Source organism: Drosophila gunungcola (assembly GCF_025200985.1).
Source record: "Drosophila gunungcola strain Sukarami chromosome X unlocalized genomic scaffold, Dgunungcola_SK_2 000021F, whole genome shotgun sequence".
Classification (NCBI taxonomy): Eukaryota; Metazoa; Arthropoda; class Insecta; order Diptera; family Drosophilidae; genus Drosophila; species Drosophila gunungcola.
In genome coordinates, this window is record NW_026453184.1 from 207,049 (window position 1) to 225,037 (window position 17,989).

The window sequence follows — 17,989 nt, forward strand, 5'->3', positions numbered from 1 at the left end:
CAAATTTTCTTAAACACGGTCACATTGATCAGCACGGTCACATTGAAATAGGATCTTAAAGCCTGCGAATCCATTTAAACTCTTAAAATACAATTTAAACAAAATAATTATTTGTGCGCATCTAAGCATACCCAGTTTTAAATTTTAATTATCAAAAATTTTGTTATAAACTGAAATTGATAAAAATATTTGCAGTGTAGTCACCCTTGTCCATCCAGACTATACCTCACCAACCTATCATTTTCGGGCAGTCGGGGACCCAAACCATTACCCAAGCTGATGTCAGATTTCATTAATTATCGTTTGTAGAAGTCACCACCAAAACGGTTACGTGAGTTTGGGGCATTATAAGGGGCTTTCGGATCTAAAACCCGGAGCCGAAACATTAACCCAAAGCACATTCTCGAGGACCCCAGGTGAAATGGAATCGAGGTGGTGTGGCAAATCAAACGGATAATTTACTTGACAGATTGAAGTGCTTTGACATATTGGCTTAACTCTCTTACTATCTATTTGGCAGCTTTCCATGTATGGGCATTTTATCAATTCTTCGTACATATATATTGTTTCTAGAGATTAATGTTATCTATCAACTTATGAAGTAAAAAATGAAATTATTGTATTAAATCACTTCACTGTCTTCATTGCGTAATTAAAGAAATTTTTTCAAGATAATTCAGAGATGGGTTTATTTTATACCTAGGGAAAAATAAATAAAAAAGAAATAAAATAAGCGTCATGACTTCACTTACAATTTCTTTCATAATTTATTTGTACTGAATTCCAACTGAGTTTCAGATCCATCTCCAGAGATAATCGACAACATTTTCGCGTTTCCGCCATTATACCAACGTTTGCTGAAGTTTCGATGTCGATGCTTCGGTGTTGCGGCAAACTTGGCAATTTTATGCTTCAATTTCCGCTTCCGTTTCGAGGGGCCAAGCATGGCAATTGAGCTGCCACACAGACAGTCAGAAAGTCAGACATTCAGACAGAAGGAGAAAGTGGAGTTCTCTGAAACGATGGAGAGAAACGAGAGGGAGAGGCTTTCGCTAACAAAGCGATATCCGCCACATAAGCTGTAAGTTCGCATACTTCTTATTTCCTTTATTTTTCCGTTTTTTTTCTGTTTATTGCCAAACTGAATTTAGAAAGGGGCAGGTTTTTCGGAGGGGTAGGTAGGATATACCTGAACCGTACCATAAAGCTATATTCCAACCTCCTCCCCCCCGATTCCCAGTCCCACAAACCTACAATGGGTTTTGTTTAGTTTTTACAACAGACATTGCCGTCGACTTTAGTGACATTTGACATTTGATATGCCTTAATCAACTATAAAAGCTTGTCTCAGACGAAAGCCTTGAGGGGTGGCTTTGTTTTCTTTTTTTTTTTTGGGAACTTTATTGGGGTCTAAAAGTTACGGGATCCGAACATAAAAATGATGCAACATGCAGCAACACGTGGCCATAAAATGAGAACACAGGTCCAAGTCTCCAAGCAAATTATATCAACTATTCACGATATTTAGTCACGTAGGCGCTTAAGTGCCTCGCTGCGGTTTCCCCCTAATTTTAGAGCTATAGTACTCACAGGAAATTAATTAATACAAATCTTTCCCTTATAGCTATTTTGATTTAATTTGTATTTATCTTAAAAGACTTAAGACTTACTATCCATCATTTGATTCCTCTTTTTATATACACATCGAACTGGTAATCTTTTTAATTGTTTTTATAAACTTTCCTTATAATTGTTTTAATACAATTTCATTTTATCAATGTCGTGAAACATTTTTAAATGACGTTAATTTTTAGAAAATCTACATAGTCTTAATAAATTTTTAATTAATGAAAAAGGGATGTGTTAACATAAAATAGGAACTAAAGTTTAAATATTTAAGGAAATTATTCTTCTTTTTTTGCAATTGTCTTTAAGCTTAAGATTTAGATAACATTGAATTAATTTTCTACGTTATTATATTAATTTGTCGTCTTTGTGTTCACATCACTTCCATCCGTTATATTCCCATTAAATTACATCGCATTTCACTATACCATACCCCCATAATGTATTGAACTCAATGGGAAATTTGAAATTCTGTATTTGGAAATATAGGTATATATATATACTTGGGTTTCCGTTCTTTTGGCTATGCCAATTCCAATTAAACTGTTAAGACGCCGCTAAGCTTCAATTAGCTAAACTTAAGGATGACAGGCGCTAAAAATAATTTCCAAAAAGCAAACACAAGTAACCGAAGTGCTAGTGAAACGGTCGGAGGGCAAACGCAGAGAGAGAGAGAGTTGGAAATTTTAATTATATTTGCAATTGCAATGCCATAAATTTGCCAGCCCAACCACCGTGCCACGCCCACCGACACCCACCGCCTACGCCACAGCGAACGTGGCGACACCGAAATATGTGGCAAGTTATTTTAATATGCCACGAAAAAGTGTCGCAACTTCTCTCTTCGCTTTTGTGGGTGTGGATTGAGGCTAAGGAAAACCTTAAATTAAATTGCAATTTGTGGCTTAATTTATTTTTATCATCGTATACACATAGCGCACAGATAGGCAAAAGAGCCCAGACTTAGAGGCTCTTTGCCCGCGAGTAATATAGATGGGATGGTGGGGCAGATGTGGGGAAATGGTTGGAAAATGTGGTGGGGCTATGGCGATAGCTAAGCACCCTGGGTTTCCGTTAGGAGCGAGATGCTATTATTGGAATTTTAATTTCCCCATTTTAAAGCGCGTCACTCGAGGACTGGAGAACCCGGCTCAGCGCCCACCTTTAGCCAGATATTCAGGTGATCAGCCAAGCATGCCGCCCTACACAAATAAAGTGCCTGTAACACACATACAGTCAGAAATATACACAAGCAATATATGGGACAAGTGTGTGTGTACATGATACACTTGAAAAAATGTATCTATATTTAAATAAAATACCAAATCTTTCAAATTCATGTTTTATTCAATTCAAAATTTAGTACTTATCATATTTGTATTAATAAAATTAAAAAAAAAAAGACAACTGAATATATGCAAAACTGAATTCTGATTTCAAGCGAATACGTTTAAATTTTGTTCATTAAATCGAAAATATATTTAAATAACAAAATATTTAAGCTTATGTTGGTTTTTATTTTTTTTTTTTAGAATTTAGAAATCCAAATATTCGAAGTGTATGTTGCGTGCACTGAGTGCTTCCTTCCGTTTTGTTTTTGCAGCACTGCCTTCCTGTTTTCTTTTTTTTTTGTTTCGTTTCTTTTTTTGTTGCTACCTCCGCTGCCGTTTCTGGTTTTTGGTGTTTTCGGTGTGCAATTTCACGCGGAGTTTCCAGCGCATCAATCAAAGCTGACAGCCGCTTCTCTTTCACATATCTCCTGCCGTACCGCCTAACCCCATATATCAACCCACATCGTCTAGTCTGCCGCCACAAAAAAAAAAAAAAAAAAAAAAACAAAAATAAAATGAAACCAAAAACGAAACTGACGCTTAGTTAAGCGCCGTGAAAGGCCTTGACTTTGTATCTTATGTATCCCGTTTCGAGGGCTGTATTTTGATCTCAACCGAAGACTGGGTTATAATCGATACGGGTTCTTGACTTAGGTGGTAAAAATGTTTGGAATCGAATATGGACATTTAACAAATGATCCAATAAATATTTAATACAGTTCAAATATTAACCCAAGGGCCTATAGCACAGGAAATAAGAGGTTAATTGGTAAAGCTTTTCTTTAAATAACCTTTAGCCTACCAAATTATAATATAAAATTTAAAATCAGACTTCAATCAATGGTTCCATGACGTACACATTGAATTTGTTTTATTATATTATATTGAAGTTAGTTAATTTTTAGAAACTTGAATGCTTAGAATATTCATACCTTAAATCAGAAAATTAAGCTTAATGGGATAATAGGTATAAAATAAAAAAAAATACTTAATTCGTGCACTTCTTGTCTGTAAGTGAAAATCTTCTTCTTACTCACTTGTTTTTATACTTGTGTGTTTGGAGTCTTTGAAATCCCGATTCCCGGCTGGTGTCATCTGCCCGTTGACTGCATCCCGATGTGTAATCGGCGGCTTCCGCTTACATCCTGCCTCCGAAGGACATCCTCTCTCAAGTCAGATTCCGCCGGGGAACACACACCTTTGTGGCGTATCAAACGGAACTATGCGGAACGAACACGTGCAAATGCGTGGCACAAAGGATATACCAGTCGGTCCTGCAAACCAAAAAAAAAAAAGAAAAAAATAAAATAAAAAAGTAACAACACAATGTCAGGGGACAATAACTTCATCCAGGATGAGAAAGGAGCTACGAGGCGTCAGGCAGAAGAGAGCAGGGGTTGTATTTTGTAATTTGATCCAGTGGGTGGTTGTTGTTCTTGTTGTTGGGGGCTGGGTCTATGGGGTGGTGGTGGCGTAATAGGCGTAAACCGGAAGTTAAGTGTAAAAATAATAATAAAGGTGTGTGTCTATCCGTATCTCCCTGCCCCCCAATAAAGAACCTCACACCCAACATTTCCTTTCTGGCTTTTATTCCCCTTTGCTTTTGCTTTTCTCTTTAAAAGTCAGCAGGACTTTAATATTCAAAATGTGCAGGAATCTGAACATGATTATTTGAACTTTGGTATTTGAATAAGTTTTAATTGCATTTTGGTCTATCATATTCAATTCATATGTATTTATTCTGCAAGAAGAAGCAAAATGCATTTTTTAAAGTGTGTCAGCAGTCATTATTTATTTATTCATTATAAAACGAAATCTAATGTAATGAAGGTTTACAAAGTTAACATGACATTTTGGTTCAGTTAATGTTCGGCAAAAAGTTTGTTTGATACATTGTATGATAAATTTAAAATAAATGTTAAAATACAAATTTGATTTTGAATTTTCAAGTCAATCAATCAAAATTGCTTAGACTTTTATATTTTAAATATTAAAAGTACGGAAGTGCCGCGGCTATGGCAATAAGAATTATTTAAAACTATAATAAAATGTAAGATAAATTTAATTAAGAAGCCACTGGTGTTATTAAGCAAAATATTTGGATTATACTTCAAAACATTTACTGAGCATATAATTAGTGGGTTTTTTTTTTCAAAAACGTTGTTTTGCCCACAAGAAAAAATGTTTTTACAAGAAAATGTCATGGTTTTTCAGTTTTTTTCATATTGTTTTCTCCTTCTGACAGGGGCGCAATCAAAAGGAAATTCCACCCCTGACAGCTTGAAACGGGGGAAAAAGAAAAGCACACGGGGAAAATATAAGGAAAAGTGTAAGAGAAGGTTCTATGAAAACGGGCAATTTCTGTTTACGCTTTTTAATTTTTGCTTTATTGTGCGCAATTTATGTTCCAACCCGTATGAGTGTGTGAATAGCAGGAAAGCGAGGAATAGCAGTTTTATGGGGCACACGTCAGCCTTCACCTTACACTTTTCACCTTTCACCTTAAACCTTGAACCAACCCACCGCCACCCACTCCACATAATTGTCCAACCACTGTTGCGATTCTTTTTGCAATGGTTCTTGTTTTTCTTTCAGGTAAATTTCATTAGATTTATATGGGTGTGCGTAGCTTTGATATTTTTCGCTTAAGCGATGAAATTCAAGGTATTGTCCAGTGATGGGGTTAACCAACATTGTTGACCAATAAAAATTGCGTTCGATTGCTCTTTGAGTCTTAAACTTAAACGTGGTGATGTACTTTATTTGTAAAACAAAAAACAAATTGTGTTTATTTTAAAAATAAAGAGATATTAGGATTTAAAAATTAAAAAATATTAATTTTAAGCATGGAAAATGTGTAAATTGATCCAACGTCTTATCAGCCTCAAAAAGGGGCAATGAACTCGCCCATTTCTTATCCCTTCGTACATCCTGCCTGACTCATCGAAGACACATGTGCTCCAGCCATTGAAAAAAAAGCGAAAAATTCTCAGCAAAGGCGTATAAAAAAATTTGAAACTCACAACAAAAACACAAATTACGACCTATTTTTCGGTTTTCCCGCCACCACGCACAAAAAAAAAAAAAAATTTGGGGGGGATGCCGTTTGGGCGGGATGAGCGACGGTTCGCATAAGGAAAGTCTATAAAAATCCACAAATAAAATGTCATTTGCCTCGAACGTGCCTGGCATCTACTTATAAACTAAATTAAGGATAACATTTGAAAAATTTGCACAAAATAAAATCCAGCCAAAAAGGATCCAGAGAATAGAATAGAACAGGACACGAGTCGCGGACACGATGTCCTGAATGCTTAAGTTGAAAATGTTTCTTACCCCAAAAAGTACACAAAACACACACATATACACATATACAAGATACATAGAGAAAAGGGAGAGGGACCAAATAAAGGCGAAGAAAATAAAAACGAAGCTGAGTGAAATAGAAAATATACACAATAATTTAAATTGCTTTACAATGAAACCCTAAAATGTCAATAGAGCGGCGCGCTATTTGCTTTTCCTATTTATTCCACCCACACCCTGGCATACATTTTAGTATGCAAAGTGCCGTCTTCGCATTGCCCTTCTCCCATCCCTCCGAGTAACACCCTCCTCATTGCTACTTTGTTGGCTTTTTCATTTCATTTGCCAGTGGACGCATTGAAGGAAAGTGGATAGTACTGGTAGGGGGCGATAGCCCCTGAATAACGGCGCCAAGATCCACAAATATAGGCAAGCATGTCCAAGCATTTTTCTGGTAAAATAATTGCATGCATACTAGATGTTTTTTTTTTCCAAAAAAAACTTACAAAATACAAACAAAATAAATTGCAACACTGTCTCTTTTTTATTTGCTTTATCGATGGATTTGGTCACACTGAAAATCATTAGCTTAAATCACATTTTTTTGGTAAAGTAAAATTTATTACACCTTTGATTAAAGTTACGTTTTTTTTTTGTCACTCTGTAAATTAAGTCTTCGAAAATTGGGCTTTTATCATGGTTTCGTACCTGCGTAATCACCATTTCGCACTCTTTCTAATATTAAATAACCCACAAAAAAAAACATGCGTGCATTGAGGACTGTAAAATGTGTCTTGACACAGTTTTATTTTCCAATTTTACGTTACAGTTTGTTTGCTGAAAATCCGAAACTCAATTGGAGATGAGAACGACAACCACACAATGTCGGCACGTACGCGTTGTGCTAAATATTTCAACACGATTCAACAAACTACTCACTTAGCCGGCTAAAAAGAAAAGTCTCCTCTCCGCTCTGCCCCGCTCCGAAAAAAGCTAAAAAGCAGAGCACTGGGCATGACCCGAAAGCATTTGCACTGCATTTAAAAAACATTTGCGGTTTTTACGCTTAATCATCGTCAGCGGGCGGTGGCTTTCAAGCGCGGAAAAAGAAGGGCGTGTGGTGTGTTTATATATCCCCAGCCGACATCATTTTCTAGCTTGGAATTCCCAGCACGCTTGTATATATTAATAAAATGCATTAGTTCACATTTATTTTCGACATAAAACGTGTAAAAGTAAGCAAGCCAGTCAGACAGACAGTGCTAGAAATAAGGTTGTGGGGGGAGTTGGGGCGAAAATACAGAGACAGACAGGTCAAAGGGATCCCGGGGGGCAGCTTGTGGAAGATTTCACTCACCTAGAGACAGTAGAAAAGCGGCGGGGTCGACCCAGTGTTCGGTTGTTGCACTAAAAGAAATTTCTAGAAGAAATGGTTTTTTTATGCATACCCAAATCAATGTTATCTGTGAGACGGTTTCTTCTTCCTTATTTGTATAAAAGATCAAAAAGAATTGTCAGAGTGTGACCAGGCTACCTTAAGACTTAGTGTGAACATGCAACTGAAAACTGTACTCAGTTTTTATTTAACCATGAGATTCAAACAATACATGTTTAAATACAAGTAATTCGAAGTTTGGTTTAACTCCAATAAAAAATTTTAAAAAAATGTACTTAAAAATATGCAACTTAGTTTGAAAACTTATTTTAGAAATTATAGAAAAATTATAGAAAAGTTGTTAAATACTTTCACATTATTGTTTCTCTGTGTGTCCTGCTACTCATTTAAAGCTCGTCGACTTTTCCTTTTATTTCAACGCTTGAAAGCAAAATAATGTACACGACAACACCACCCCCTTATACTCGCATTTCCACCCACCCCCAACCAAAACATCCGCAGACAGCCAACCAACCTGTGCACTTTCGCTCTCGCTGTGTGTCTCTATGCTAGTCGTAAATTTTAGATATTCGCAGCACGTGCAAATTATGTACAATAATAAAACGGCAATGGCAACGGCAACGGCAACGGAAAGAAGAATAATCCAGAGCGAAAGTAAGACGAGAATGGGCGCAACTGTTGTGCGGAACTTGTAGCTTTCGAGTTACAACTTGTACCCCCCATCTCAAAACGTCTATTCCTGTCTCGCTGACGACTGACAAGTACATAAAACATGTCTGCGCCTAAAAGTCTGCTGCATTTTCAATGCCCAATGTCCTGTGCTGGATATCGATTGTCTCTCGGTCGGCTACCAACCTCACCACACCACCACCGCACCACCCAACCAAAGACTTTTGTAAATGGCGCACTTTCACCGCCACTATCACGAACTGGCAACAAGTGATGGAAAGTTTGCACTTCCTGTATTCAGTTCAGCGTAGAAATGTGATAAGAAGAGGAGATGAAATCAGCAGTGGTCTAGAAAATTGAATGTGTATTAAAAATGCACTAGGGAACCTCAATTCTATATTTCTAGAACAATGTAGATCAGTTTTCTGTTGTTACATTTTTCACAAAGTTTTATGTTAGCCAATTTCAAGTTTTCAAAGTCTTGTAGAAAGGCGATCCTAATCTTCACATTTAGAACTAATAACTTGACTTATCGAGCTACGATTTAGAAATTGAATACCTCTAGAAGATTGTGTTTTATTATCATTAATATGCATTCAAAATGTATTTTACTTTTAATAAACTTGTTTTACCAATTTTTATGTACGCTTTAACTAAGTTTTCGCCTGCAATTTGGGAGACCTACCATTAAATTTTATAGCTAGTCGTATTTTTAGGGTTTTTTAATTTTTTTTTGTTTTAAATTAATCTAATATAATAATAATATCTTAAAAATGATTGCTGCGGTTTGACGGACCGTCAATATTTCTCTTTGAAAATATATTAGAATATTCTTTAAATGTCGTACTATAAAGTGTCATTAATATTTAATAATAGATTTAAACTGCTTCTTTAAAAAAAATTAAACTTTTTTTAATTGTTGTTAAAATTCTCCAAAACAAATTAAACTTATTTAATTTTCTTACAATATTTAAATTATGTTATGACTATTTATAAAAACTTAAAACATTGACATTACCCTTAAAACTAAAAGGAAATATAAGCAATCGGAATTGCTCAAGCAAAATACGCAAAAGTTTTTTGGTTATTTATTCATGATTTAGCTGGATTTATGGGCGAGACCACTTTGAGGTGTTAAAAGTTTGCCGCTCTTTTTGCTTACCAATTTCGGCCAGTAGATTATTTCCCCAAACGACCATTGAATTTCTTAAGTCTACTTAGGTGCGGACAATCATTGGACTTGGAGTGCTGTCGTTTTGGCAACCCAATTGCGTCCCCGAGGTGTTGCATAATATTTAACACCCGACGACCCACTGATGGTTATCATTAGCAGGCGAAAGAAGACTCCCCCCTCCACGTTAAAACTTTTTCCCACATTTTGTCATCCCCGTAGGCATTCTGTTCTTTTTTGTTTTGTTTTATATTTTATTTTTTGAAAATTTTATAATTACTTCAATATTTTTGTCTTCCGCAGTTGTCGTGCTGCGGCAGCGTTTTTGTGTTTGCCACACGTTTCATAGCCATAACAAATTACTTAGGTCATCAATTATGAGGTGAGACACTCGCACCTCAAGCGCCGACAACTTCTGGTTCTTGTACGGTTTTGTTTCTGCTTCTGTTTCTGTTTCTGGCTGTTGCTGATGCTGATGCTTTTATTGCTTTCATTATGATTTCATGCGGCCTGTGGCACGTTCCGGGTCGCTTTTCATTCTCCGCCCCCTCGGAAAATTCCCCAATTTCCACCGGTTGACGACCATTTGTCTAACTTGAGGTCTTCAGGTATTTGATGCGGTGCTCTTTTCCGTGGGTGTCTTTTGTTAATAATGTTATCTTTTATTTATAAAGCGTAACTTTTTGTTTTTCGTTTAAACTTTTTTTTTTCGTCGGTTGGGGATGAATGTAATTGCATTTTGGTGTATGAATAGCACGTTGGGTGATTTTATTTTAGGCGTGGGTGTATACAAGTAAATGGTGTATTTATATATTTACATCAGAAAGAGCAAAACAAATTATTTTGTGTACTCAATATACAAATCCATTACATGGTAATACATAACCTAGATTTCCTATCATAACTTGCTATCGAAAATGTTATAAACCACAACTGAATTTTTAATACAAATATATCTTTATACCAAACCAGGCAATTCTTCATCTACAAAGCAAATAGTAATTATACCATATAAATATAGATAAAAATAAGATGTTGAAATTAGAGGTGTGATTGGTTGTTTTAAAATTTCAACATCTGGTTTTATATAAAACTACATTTTGTATAATTGGTTTGACCGACCTCCCACTATAGATTTACAATCAAGTTTATTACCCCAATTTCATATGAGATCTTCAGTTATCGATTCAATTTTTATATATTTCAAACAAATTAAACAACTTTTGCTTAGAGAGTATACAAAATAAATAAATGCCGAGAGGCAGTGAGGCTGACAGGGCCACGCATAACAATATTGAGAAGCTAAACATCCGGTGGTTTTGTTGGTTTCGGTGGTGCTGGTTCCTTTGGTGGTGCACGATGACCGACTTCTTAGGGCTTGTATGTGAAGGCACCACCGCAGTTTTTGTAGCACAAATAGCTGGGACGAGTGCGCCATTTCCGGCAATATCTGCGATAGCAATTGTTGGGACTGGGCGAAGGTGGGCGGTTGGTGGGTGGCTGAACGGTGGGTGGTCCATTGGTGGGTGGCTCATTTGTGGGTGGCCTATTGGTAGGTGGTTGATTGGTAGGTGGTTGATTGGTAGGAGGTTGATTGGTAGGTGGCTCGTTAGTTGGTGGGCCATAGGTAGGCGGTTGATCCGTAGGAGGTTGAACCGTAGGAGGTTGCACTGTAGGAGGTTGCACGGTTGGAGGTTGCACAGTAGGAGGTTGAACCGTAGGAGGTTGCACCGTTGGAGGCTGAGACGTTGTGGTGGTGGTGTTGCCGCTGCAGTCATTGGCCACAGTGGTGATCAAGTGGCTCAACAAATCCACCACTAGCAACACACTCAAATCCACATCGACCACCTGAACAATATCATTATTATTGCCAATTATTTCTGTGTCGGGCCCAGCTAAAATTGTAATAAAAATGCATTCAAAGTAAGACAACATTCTACAGGAGAATAGGATATTAACTTACTGTTGACCTGGTTGCAAACGCCTCCACTGCCTCGGATTATGTTGAGTACATCGAGGAAGGCCAAAACCCATAAGTCAACGTTAATCAGTTTCACTATACGATTATTGTCACCAATAACAACCGTCTTCGGACCCCCTGCGAAAACAAATAATAGATTGATTAATAAGATTAATAAAGCGAAACAAGCTTTCCAAACTTACTGTTAAGTGAGTTGCCAGTAAGGCCTCCAAGACCTAAGATTTGAGTTACCACTGATAATAAGGGTATAAGGGCGAGGACGTTTCCATTGACGTCCACCAATTTAACCACATTATTGTCGTTGCCGACGACCGAAGTTTCGGGACCGCTGACAGCGTTGTTTCCAATGCCGCCTACACCGCCGCTTGAAGAACTGCCTCCCAAAATGTTGGTAACAGCGCCTAGAGGACTAGAAGATCCGCCTGATGGGCTGCCAGTTAAACCACCCACGAGGCCACCTACGGTGCCAAGGACGGTGTTAAGAACTGGCGGGACGACAGTAACAACGGTTTGAAGAAGGCCTCCAACGGGTGCAAGAAGACCACTTCCACCTGATCCTGATTTTGTTGCATCACCTACTATGGGTACACTGTTTGTAAGGCTATCAACTAATCCACTTGAGCCTGATCCTACTAAGGGTAAGCCTCCCGTGAGGCCACCTATTCCGGATAATGGGCTGGCTCCTACTAAGGGTAAGCCTCCCGTGAGGCCACCCAATCCGGATAATGGGCTTGAGGAGGAACCACTTGAACCACTTGAGCCACCAGGGAGGCCACCGGTTTTGGTAAGACTGGAAAGCGCCGATAGAGCCACCAAAACGGGAGCATTGACGTCTGCAACTTTTGTAACAGTATTATTGTCACCCTTAATACGCAGTCTCGATTGTTCTAAAAAACAAAAAAAAATTAAGTTTAAAAAATCTCCAATCGAGATAACTACTTACGGTTGAGATTATTTGAAAAGCCGCTTCCATCTATCTGGCTTAGAGCCGGGACATTAGCTAATGCAGCAATGTTCGCATCAACGAGACTGTTAAGCGTGTTATTGCTACCATCGATGTCAATATCGGGGCCAACTATAAGAAAAATTGAATAAATTAGTAATTTACTATGAGCGGAAGAATTGAAATTTCCTTACTATTTGCATTATTTCCCACGAAGGTGCCTGCATTTGAGCCGTTGGAAGAACCACCTGAAGAGCCACCAGAAGAACCACTGGAAGATCCACCCGCAGAACTTGTAGAGCCCGCAGAAGAGCCCTGATTGCTCAAGATACTAAAAACATTAGCGGCCTGATCGAATGGGAGTCCAAGATTTACAAGTTTTTGCAAAAAACTAGCGGCGTTACCACCTTGTACTATATGAGGAAACACAATGGAGAAATAACAAATATATTAGTTTAAAAAAATTACGCAGAGGATCCAGAAGATCCTGAATTGGTCGACGAACCCATAGAGCCTGTAGATCCCGAACTGGTGGATGGACTCGAAGAAGAGGAACCCGAAGAGCTTCCACCATTAGTATTAGATATCACTGAAGCACCCACTTGAGCGGGAACTTTCGCAACAACTGCACGGTTAAGTTGGTTTCCTGATCCAACGACAACGACATTAGGTCTCTCTGCAAGGGATAATAAAAAATGTATTTCAAAATAACAAAACAAACGACAGATTTTGCCGCCAATTACCATTCAAAACGTTGCCTTGAGAACCAGAACTCGTACTTAAAACGCTGGCGCCAACTTGAGCAGGCACTTTAGCGTCAACAAGCCCATTTAGTGCGTTATCGTTGCCCATAAAGACGATATCGCTTCCCACTATTGTATTATATAAACCAAATTAAAAAAAGAACGAGTTGAGCAAAAATTATAAAAACTTACAGTTTTCAATGTTACCGGATGGACTCGAAGAAGAGGAACCCGAAGAGCTTCCACCATCAGTATTAGATATCACTGAAGCACCCACTTGAGCGGGAACTTTTGCCACAACTGCGCGGTTAAGTTCGTTTCTTGATCCAACGACAAGTACATTAGGGGCCTCTGCACGGGATAATAAAAAATTAATTTACAAATAACTAAACAAACGACAGATTTTGCCTCTACTTACCATTCAGAACGTTGCCTTGAGAACCAGAACTCGTACTTAAAACGCTGGCGCCAACTTGAGCAGGCACTTTAGCGTCAACAAGCCCATTTAGTGCGTTATCGTTGCCCATAAAGACGATATCACTTGCCACTATTGTATTAAATAAACCAAATTAAAAAAAAAACGAGTTGAACAAAATTATAAAAACTTACAGTTTTCAATATTACCGGAACCCGCTGCAAAACAAAAAAAAAATGGAAGGATGTATGTTATATTGAGTAATTAAAATTGAAATCTTTCGCTTACTCTCTCGCTTTGCGGTGGACGCTGTTTTTGGTCCAACCATGGATGAGGAATTTGTGAAGTCGCCGCCATTTACGCTGTTTAGTGCCGCGGCATTGGCCAGTTCAGCGGATGTGGAGTTCTGCATTGTGCGATCGAGGGCAGTCATCAGACCCATTAGCACCGGCTTGTCCACGCCCATGGCCAGCAGGCGAACGATCCAACTTTCAGGGGCTGCGGAACACAAACCGCTCGTTTTGCCCTCGGCAATGGTGGACAAACTGTCCAGCAGCGATACGGATAGCATACTAAAGGCGTTCACCTGCAGCAGACTGACGGAATCGGGACCCACTGAAAGGATAATGAAAGCATACAAATTAATTGTATGTTTAAACCATTTCTTTTTAAACATTTTCTTGAGGCTCCGTATGCGATTCGTTCCAATTCTATTGGTTATTTTTACTGTTTCTTCTTTTCTTTACTTTTAATATTAAATGTTAATAGTTACTTTTTAGTCTTAACTTTTTTTGTTTTCATTTCTTATTCGCCACTCGTTAAACTTATTTTTGTTTAACGATACTTCCGTACTAGAATTCATTATTCGATACTGTTTGAGAGTCAGTACACGTTCTCATTACTCGCTACTCGTTACTCGTTGATTTTACACCAACGCTATATGATATAAGCTTGTCGTTAGTGCTTATTTAAAAGGTAGTAGTCATTTCATATAAAAGGTAAATAAATATATACTCACTCTCTCGCAAATTCCGTATGATCTTGTGCGCCTCAGCACTCGACGCTCCGCACACCTGTAGTAAAGTGTTCAGGATGGCGGTCAGCTCAGTGATATTGCGTGCCTGCAGGAACTTCAGCACCTTGGCGCGATCGTCCTTGACTTCAGCCACCCTGCGGGCGGTGCGAAGTCCCGATCCCTCTGTCTGCTGATGATCTTCGGCGACCTTGGTTTGTTCTCGCCGACGCGTGTGGGTGCTCTTGATCACCTGACCCACCTCCTCTTTGGCGCACTCGATGCCGTTGAAGAAGCACAGAGCCAAAAATGACTTTAGTGTTAGAGTGAGGCTATTCCTGTCCTGCGACTGGTCAATATCCTGGATAATGCGACTGCACGTAGCATTGTTACGAGCTCCGATGAGTATATCAATAATCACATCCATGCCAATTTCCAGGAACACATTATGGCCCTTCGTGTCCTTACTCTCATTGCTGCGAAGTGATTTCATCGTTGATTCCTGGAGGGAAGTCAGCTTGGCGCCACGTGCCTGCATGCTGGCCAATAGCAAATCGGCCAGATCCTTGGAAGCCAAGCGGCCGATATTGGTGACACGTGTGGTTTTTGGTGACGTTTCGGTACTTGTCGTGGGCTGATCCGTTGTGCTGGCAATAGTACTAATACTAGTACTACTACTAGTACTGCTACTAGTACTGCTACTAGTACTGCTACTAGTACTACGACTAGTACTACTACTAGTACTACGACTAGTACTACTACTAGTACTACTGCTACTACTTAATTCCGTTTCCAGGAGTAACGATGCCAGTGTTGTGGTGGAAAATCCAACCGTAGATCGCTTCGTGGGCTTGGCATCGTGGGGCACCAGAAAACATGAGGACAGAAGTAAGAACAAATGCAGTCGCCACATCTCGATAGTTGTTTCCACAAACTTGACTTGTCGGTGATTGATAGATTTCGCCCCAATTCAGAGCTCTTTTATACGACTTTCGCCCCGCTTATCGTCATGTAAACCCAGCGAGAGATAACCGTTCTGGCATTCTGTAAAACGTGCTTCCCCACCATCAATACCAAAAATCTTTGTCTCGATATAGTTGAGGCATTCTTTCTGCATGCTCCGACGCAAACTTCATATCTCTTGCGGGTAATGAGTGGGCTCAGAATTGGCTTTAAACTGAGGAAATCAGGGCTAAAGCGGTGTGTGTTAAAGATTGCGATCGATTTTGGTTTGGACCTCTGAGCGGGGAAGTAAGCTTACAAATCAAATTTAGATCAGTTTGATCTAGTCTCTTTGGGGCTTTAGTTGGGCAAATCAGGTTTCTCCTTAAACTTCTGCAAAATCTAATATAAATTTCATCCGTATCGTTTGCTTGAAATTTAAGCTTAATAAAGCAACAAATAATTACAATAATGTCATCAAATGACATGTTATCATTATGTAAAACCCTAAGATCATTATATATCTCATAGATTTTAGAGTAATTGAATTCTTTATAAGATAGTTTCTTGCACCTTCCAGTATTCTATGAAATTTTGAACACTTAGAATTAACTTTAACTATGTGTTCATTCATGGTAAAATTTTTCATTGACTTGAAAAGCCACAAAAGCACTGATGATTAATATATAGAAATACCGTGGAATGTCTCAGAGAAATTGTCACTCTTTAGCTTTAATGATAGATTAGCCAAGTGTGACCCATATGGTCGAAAGTCCAATTAGCTATCTAATTTATGTTTCGGGGGTGTTGGCACGTAACATCTGTTCTCCGAAATTTCCGCATATAGATACTCAATAAATGGCTTTGTATAAATGCAGAATAGCGGTCAGCAAATGTGTGCAGTTTCTAAAAGGCTAAGAACAATTAACTTGAACAAAATGGATCAACGCTTTGTGTGTATTTTGATTATTTCCTTCATAGGAAATAGCATTTTGGGGGTTTCGGAGGCGCAAACCTTTACTGCCGAGGATCGCAGCTCTATACAGAAGTTCATGGATCAACTTATTAATTTCCTGGAATTGGAATCCAGTAATGTTACCACAATTAGCACATTAGCACCTTCTTCTAACGAAACCAACGTGGAGACTACCACATTGCCATCAGGAAATTCCACAGATGTAACAACAGAAGTTTCGGGAACATCTGGTAACAATACGACGAGCATTTTGGATAGCTCCAGCACTATCAGTTTAAACTCCACAACGGTGGCTAATGTCTCCACAACCACTGAATCCAATCCAACGACCGTGAGACGAAGGATTTGCTTCAAGCGTTTCTGCTATAAATTCAGCAACGATAAGGGATATATAGTTTAGTTTCAATAAAATAACAGAAATCGAACAGTTTTTCTTTTCAATTCCTGGGTGTTATTTGTATTTTGTATTTGTAAGTCACTCTTATATCCTTACATTTTACATTAATTTTGGCAAAAACAAATATAATCAATAGTTAACCAATCAATTAATATGGTTGATGAATTCAAATAAACCTTTGGGCATTGTTTTACCCTTGGCATTTGGTAATCACCATAAATATGTAATTGAAAAGACCATTATTGTTTTAGCCAATGCCTGCAGAGATCAACAAAAGTATTTACGTTCATGTACTTGTCGTATGTATATAAAGTAAATGTTTCGCATTTCTACGCCCAAGTTGAAGTCTCTTTTGCCCCCATTGCCATTGCCCTTAACAAATTATTTCAATTATAAGTTTTTGAGCAAAGCACTTAATGACAACACAAGTTGCGGCGTTTATGTGCGCAAATCTTAATTGTGCCAAAAATACAAGATATAAATTTGTATACTCAACCAGCGAATGTGTATGTCCTTATGTATGTATGTCTGATGGTAAAGACCACCTCAAACTGACACAAGCTTTGTGGCTTTTCATCGAGTTGTAAACAAATGAAATTTAATTCGTGCAAAGATTTACTTGAATTTGTTGTGCAAATAGTTAAATGTGAATAATGTCAACGATGGATGCCGAATCGTCAACAGGGATTCCCCTTCCTCATCGGCTTTAACAGAAACATATTTGCATCTGTTCAATGCCCATAATTGCCAAATGAAATGAAGCTGCCAAGATTTCACCTGACTGTTGCGTTCAGGACGTGCTCGATTTTCGAATCATATAAAAGAAATAATCTCAAATACAGAAATGCAAAATAGTAGTATATTAAAGTAGTAATCTGGTACGAATATAAGATTTTAAATAGTAACTATTTGATTTAAATACATTTTATTTAAGTTAAATATGGTTTATACAAAATTTAAATTAAATTTGTTTGAAAGTTAGGTAAAAAATATTGATTTGATTTACTATTTAAGTGCTATTTTAGATACACAATAAATATAATTTTAGAAAATACTGATAATATTAATATAGCGTATTGAA

General features: G+C 38.1%; 2 protein-coding genes across 3 annotated transcripts; one reads left to right on the forward strand and one right to left on the reverse strand.

The window, feature by feature from the left end:
• Positions 1-10,732: 10,732 nt before the first annotated feature.
• Positions 10,733-15,527, reverse strand: LOC128260360 (uncharacterized transmembrane protein DDB_G0289901). 2 transcript variants are annotated; one of them, XM_052993304.1, is made up of 12 exons: positions 14,600-15,527; positions 13,870-14,196; positions 13,776-13,799; positions 13,585-13,713; positions 13,359-13,517; positions 13,167-13,295; positions 12,929-13,099; positions 12,618-12,836; positions 12,424-12,555; positions 11,663-12,367; positions 11,463-11,597; positions 10,733-11,394 (listed from the first exon to the last, which is right to left on the reverse strand). In XM_052993304.1, exons 1-12 carry the CDS (start codon positions 15,504-15,506, stop codon positions 10,871-10,873), a joined length of 3,561 nt encoding a protein of 1,186 aa, XP_052849264.1. In that variant the 5' UTR covers positions 15,507-15,527; the 3' UTR covers positions 10,733-10,870. The 2 variants fall into 2 exon arrangements, with proteins under 2 accessions (XP_052849264.1, XP_052849266.1); XM_052993306.1 differs by lacking the exons at positions 13,167-13,295; positions 13,359-13,517.
• Positions 15,528-16,440: 913 nt separating this feature from the next.
• LOC128260365 (uncharacterized) lies at positions 16,441-16,936 on the forward strand. The gene has a single exon (XM_052993321.1). It carries the CDS (start codon positions 16,474-16,476, stop codon positions 16,909-16,911), a length of 438 nt encoding a protein of 145 aa, XP_052849281.1. The 5' UTR covers positions 16,441-16,473; the 3' UTR covers positions 16,912-16,936.
• Positions 16,937-17,989: the final 1,053 nt, after the last annotated feature.

Bases quoted from the DNA above. Each gene is read 5' to 3' on its own strand.
- LOC128260360 (XM_052993304.1), bottom strand. From the start codon at position 15,506: ATGTGGCGACTGCATTTGTTCTTACTTCTGTCCTCATGTTTTCTGGTG. The intron at 14,197-14,599 runs GTGAGTATATAT...TTATCCTTTCAG, and splicing joins CATACGGAATTTGCGAGAGA to TGGGTCCCGATTCCGTCAGT. The intron at 13,714-13,775 runs GTAAGTTTTTAT...TTAATACAATAG, and splicing joins TTCCGGTAATATTGAAAACT to TGGCAAGTGATATCGTCTTT.
- LOC128260365 (XM_052993321.1), top strand. From the start codon at position 16,474: ATGGATCAACGCTTTGTGTGTATTTTGATTATTTCCTTCATAGGAAAT.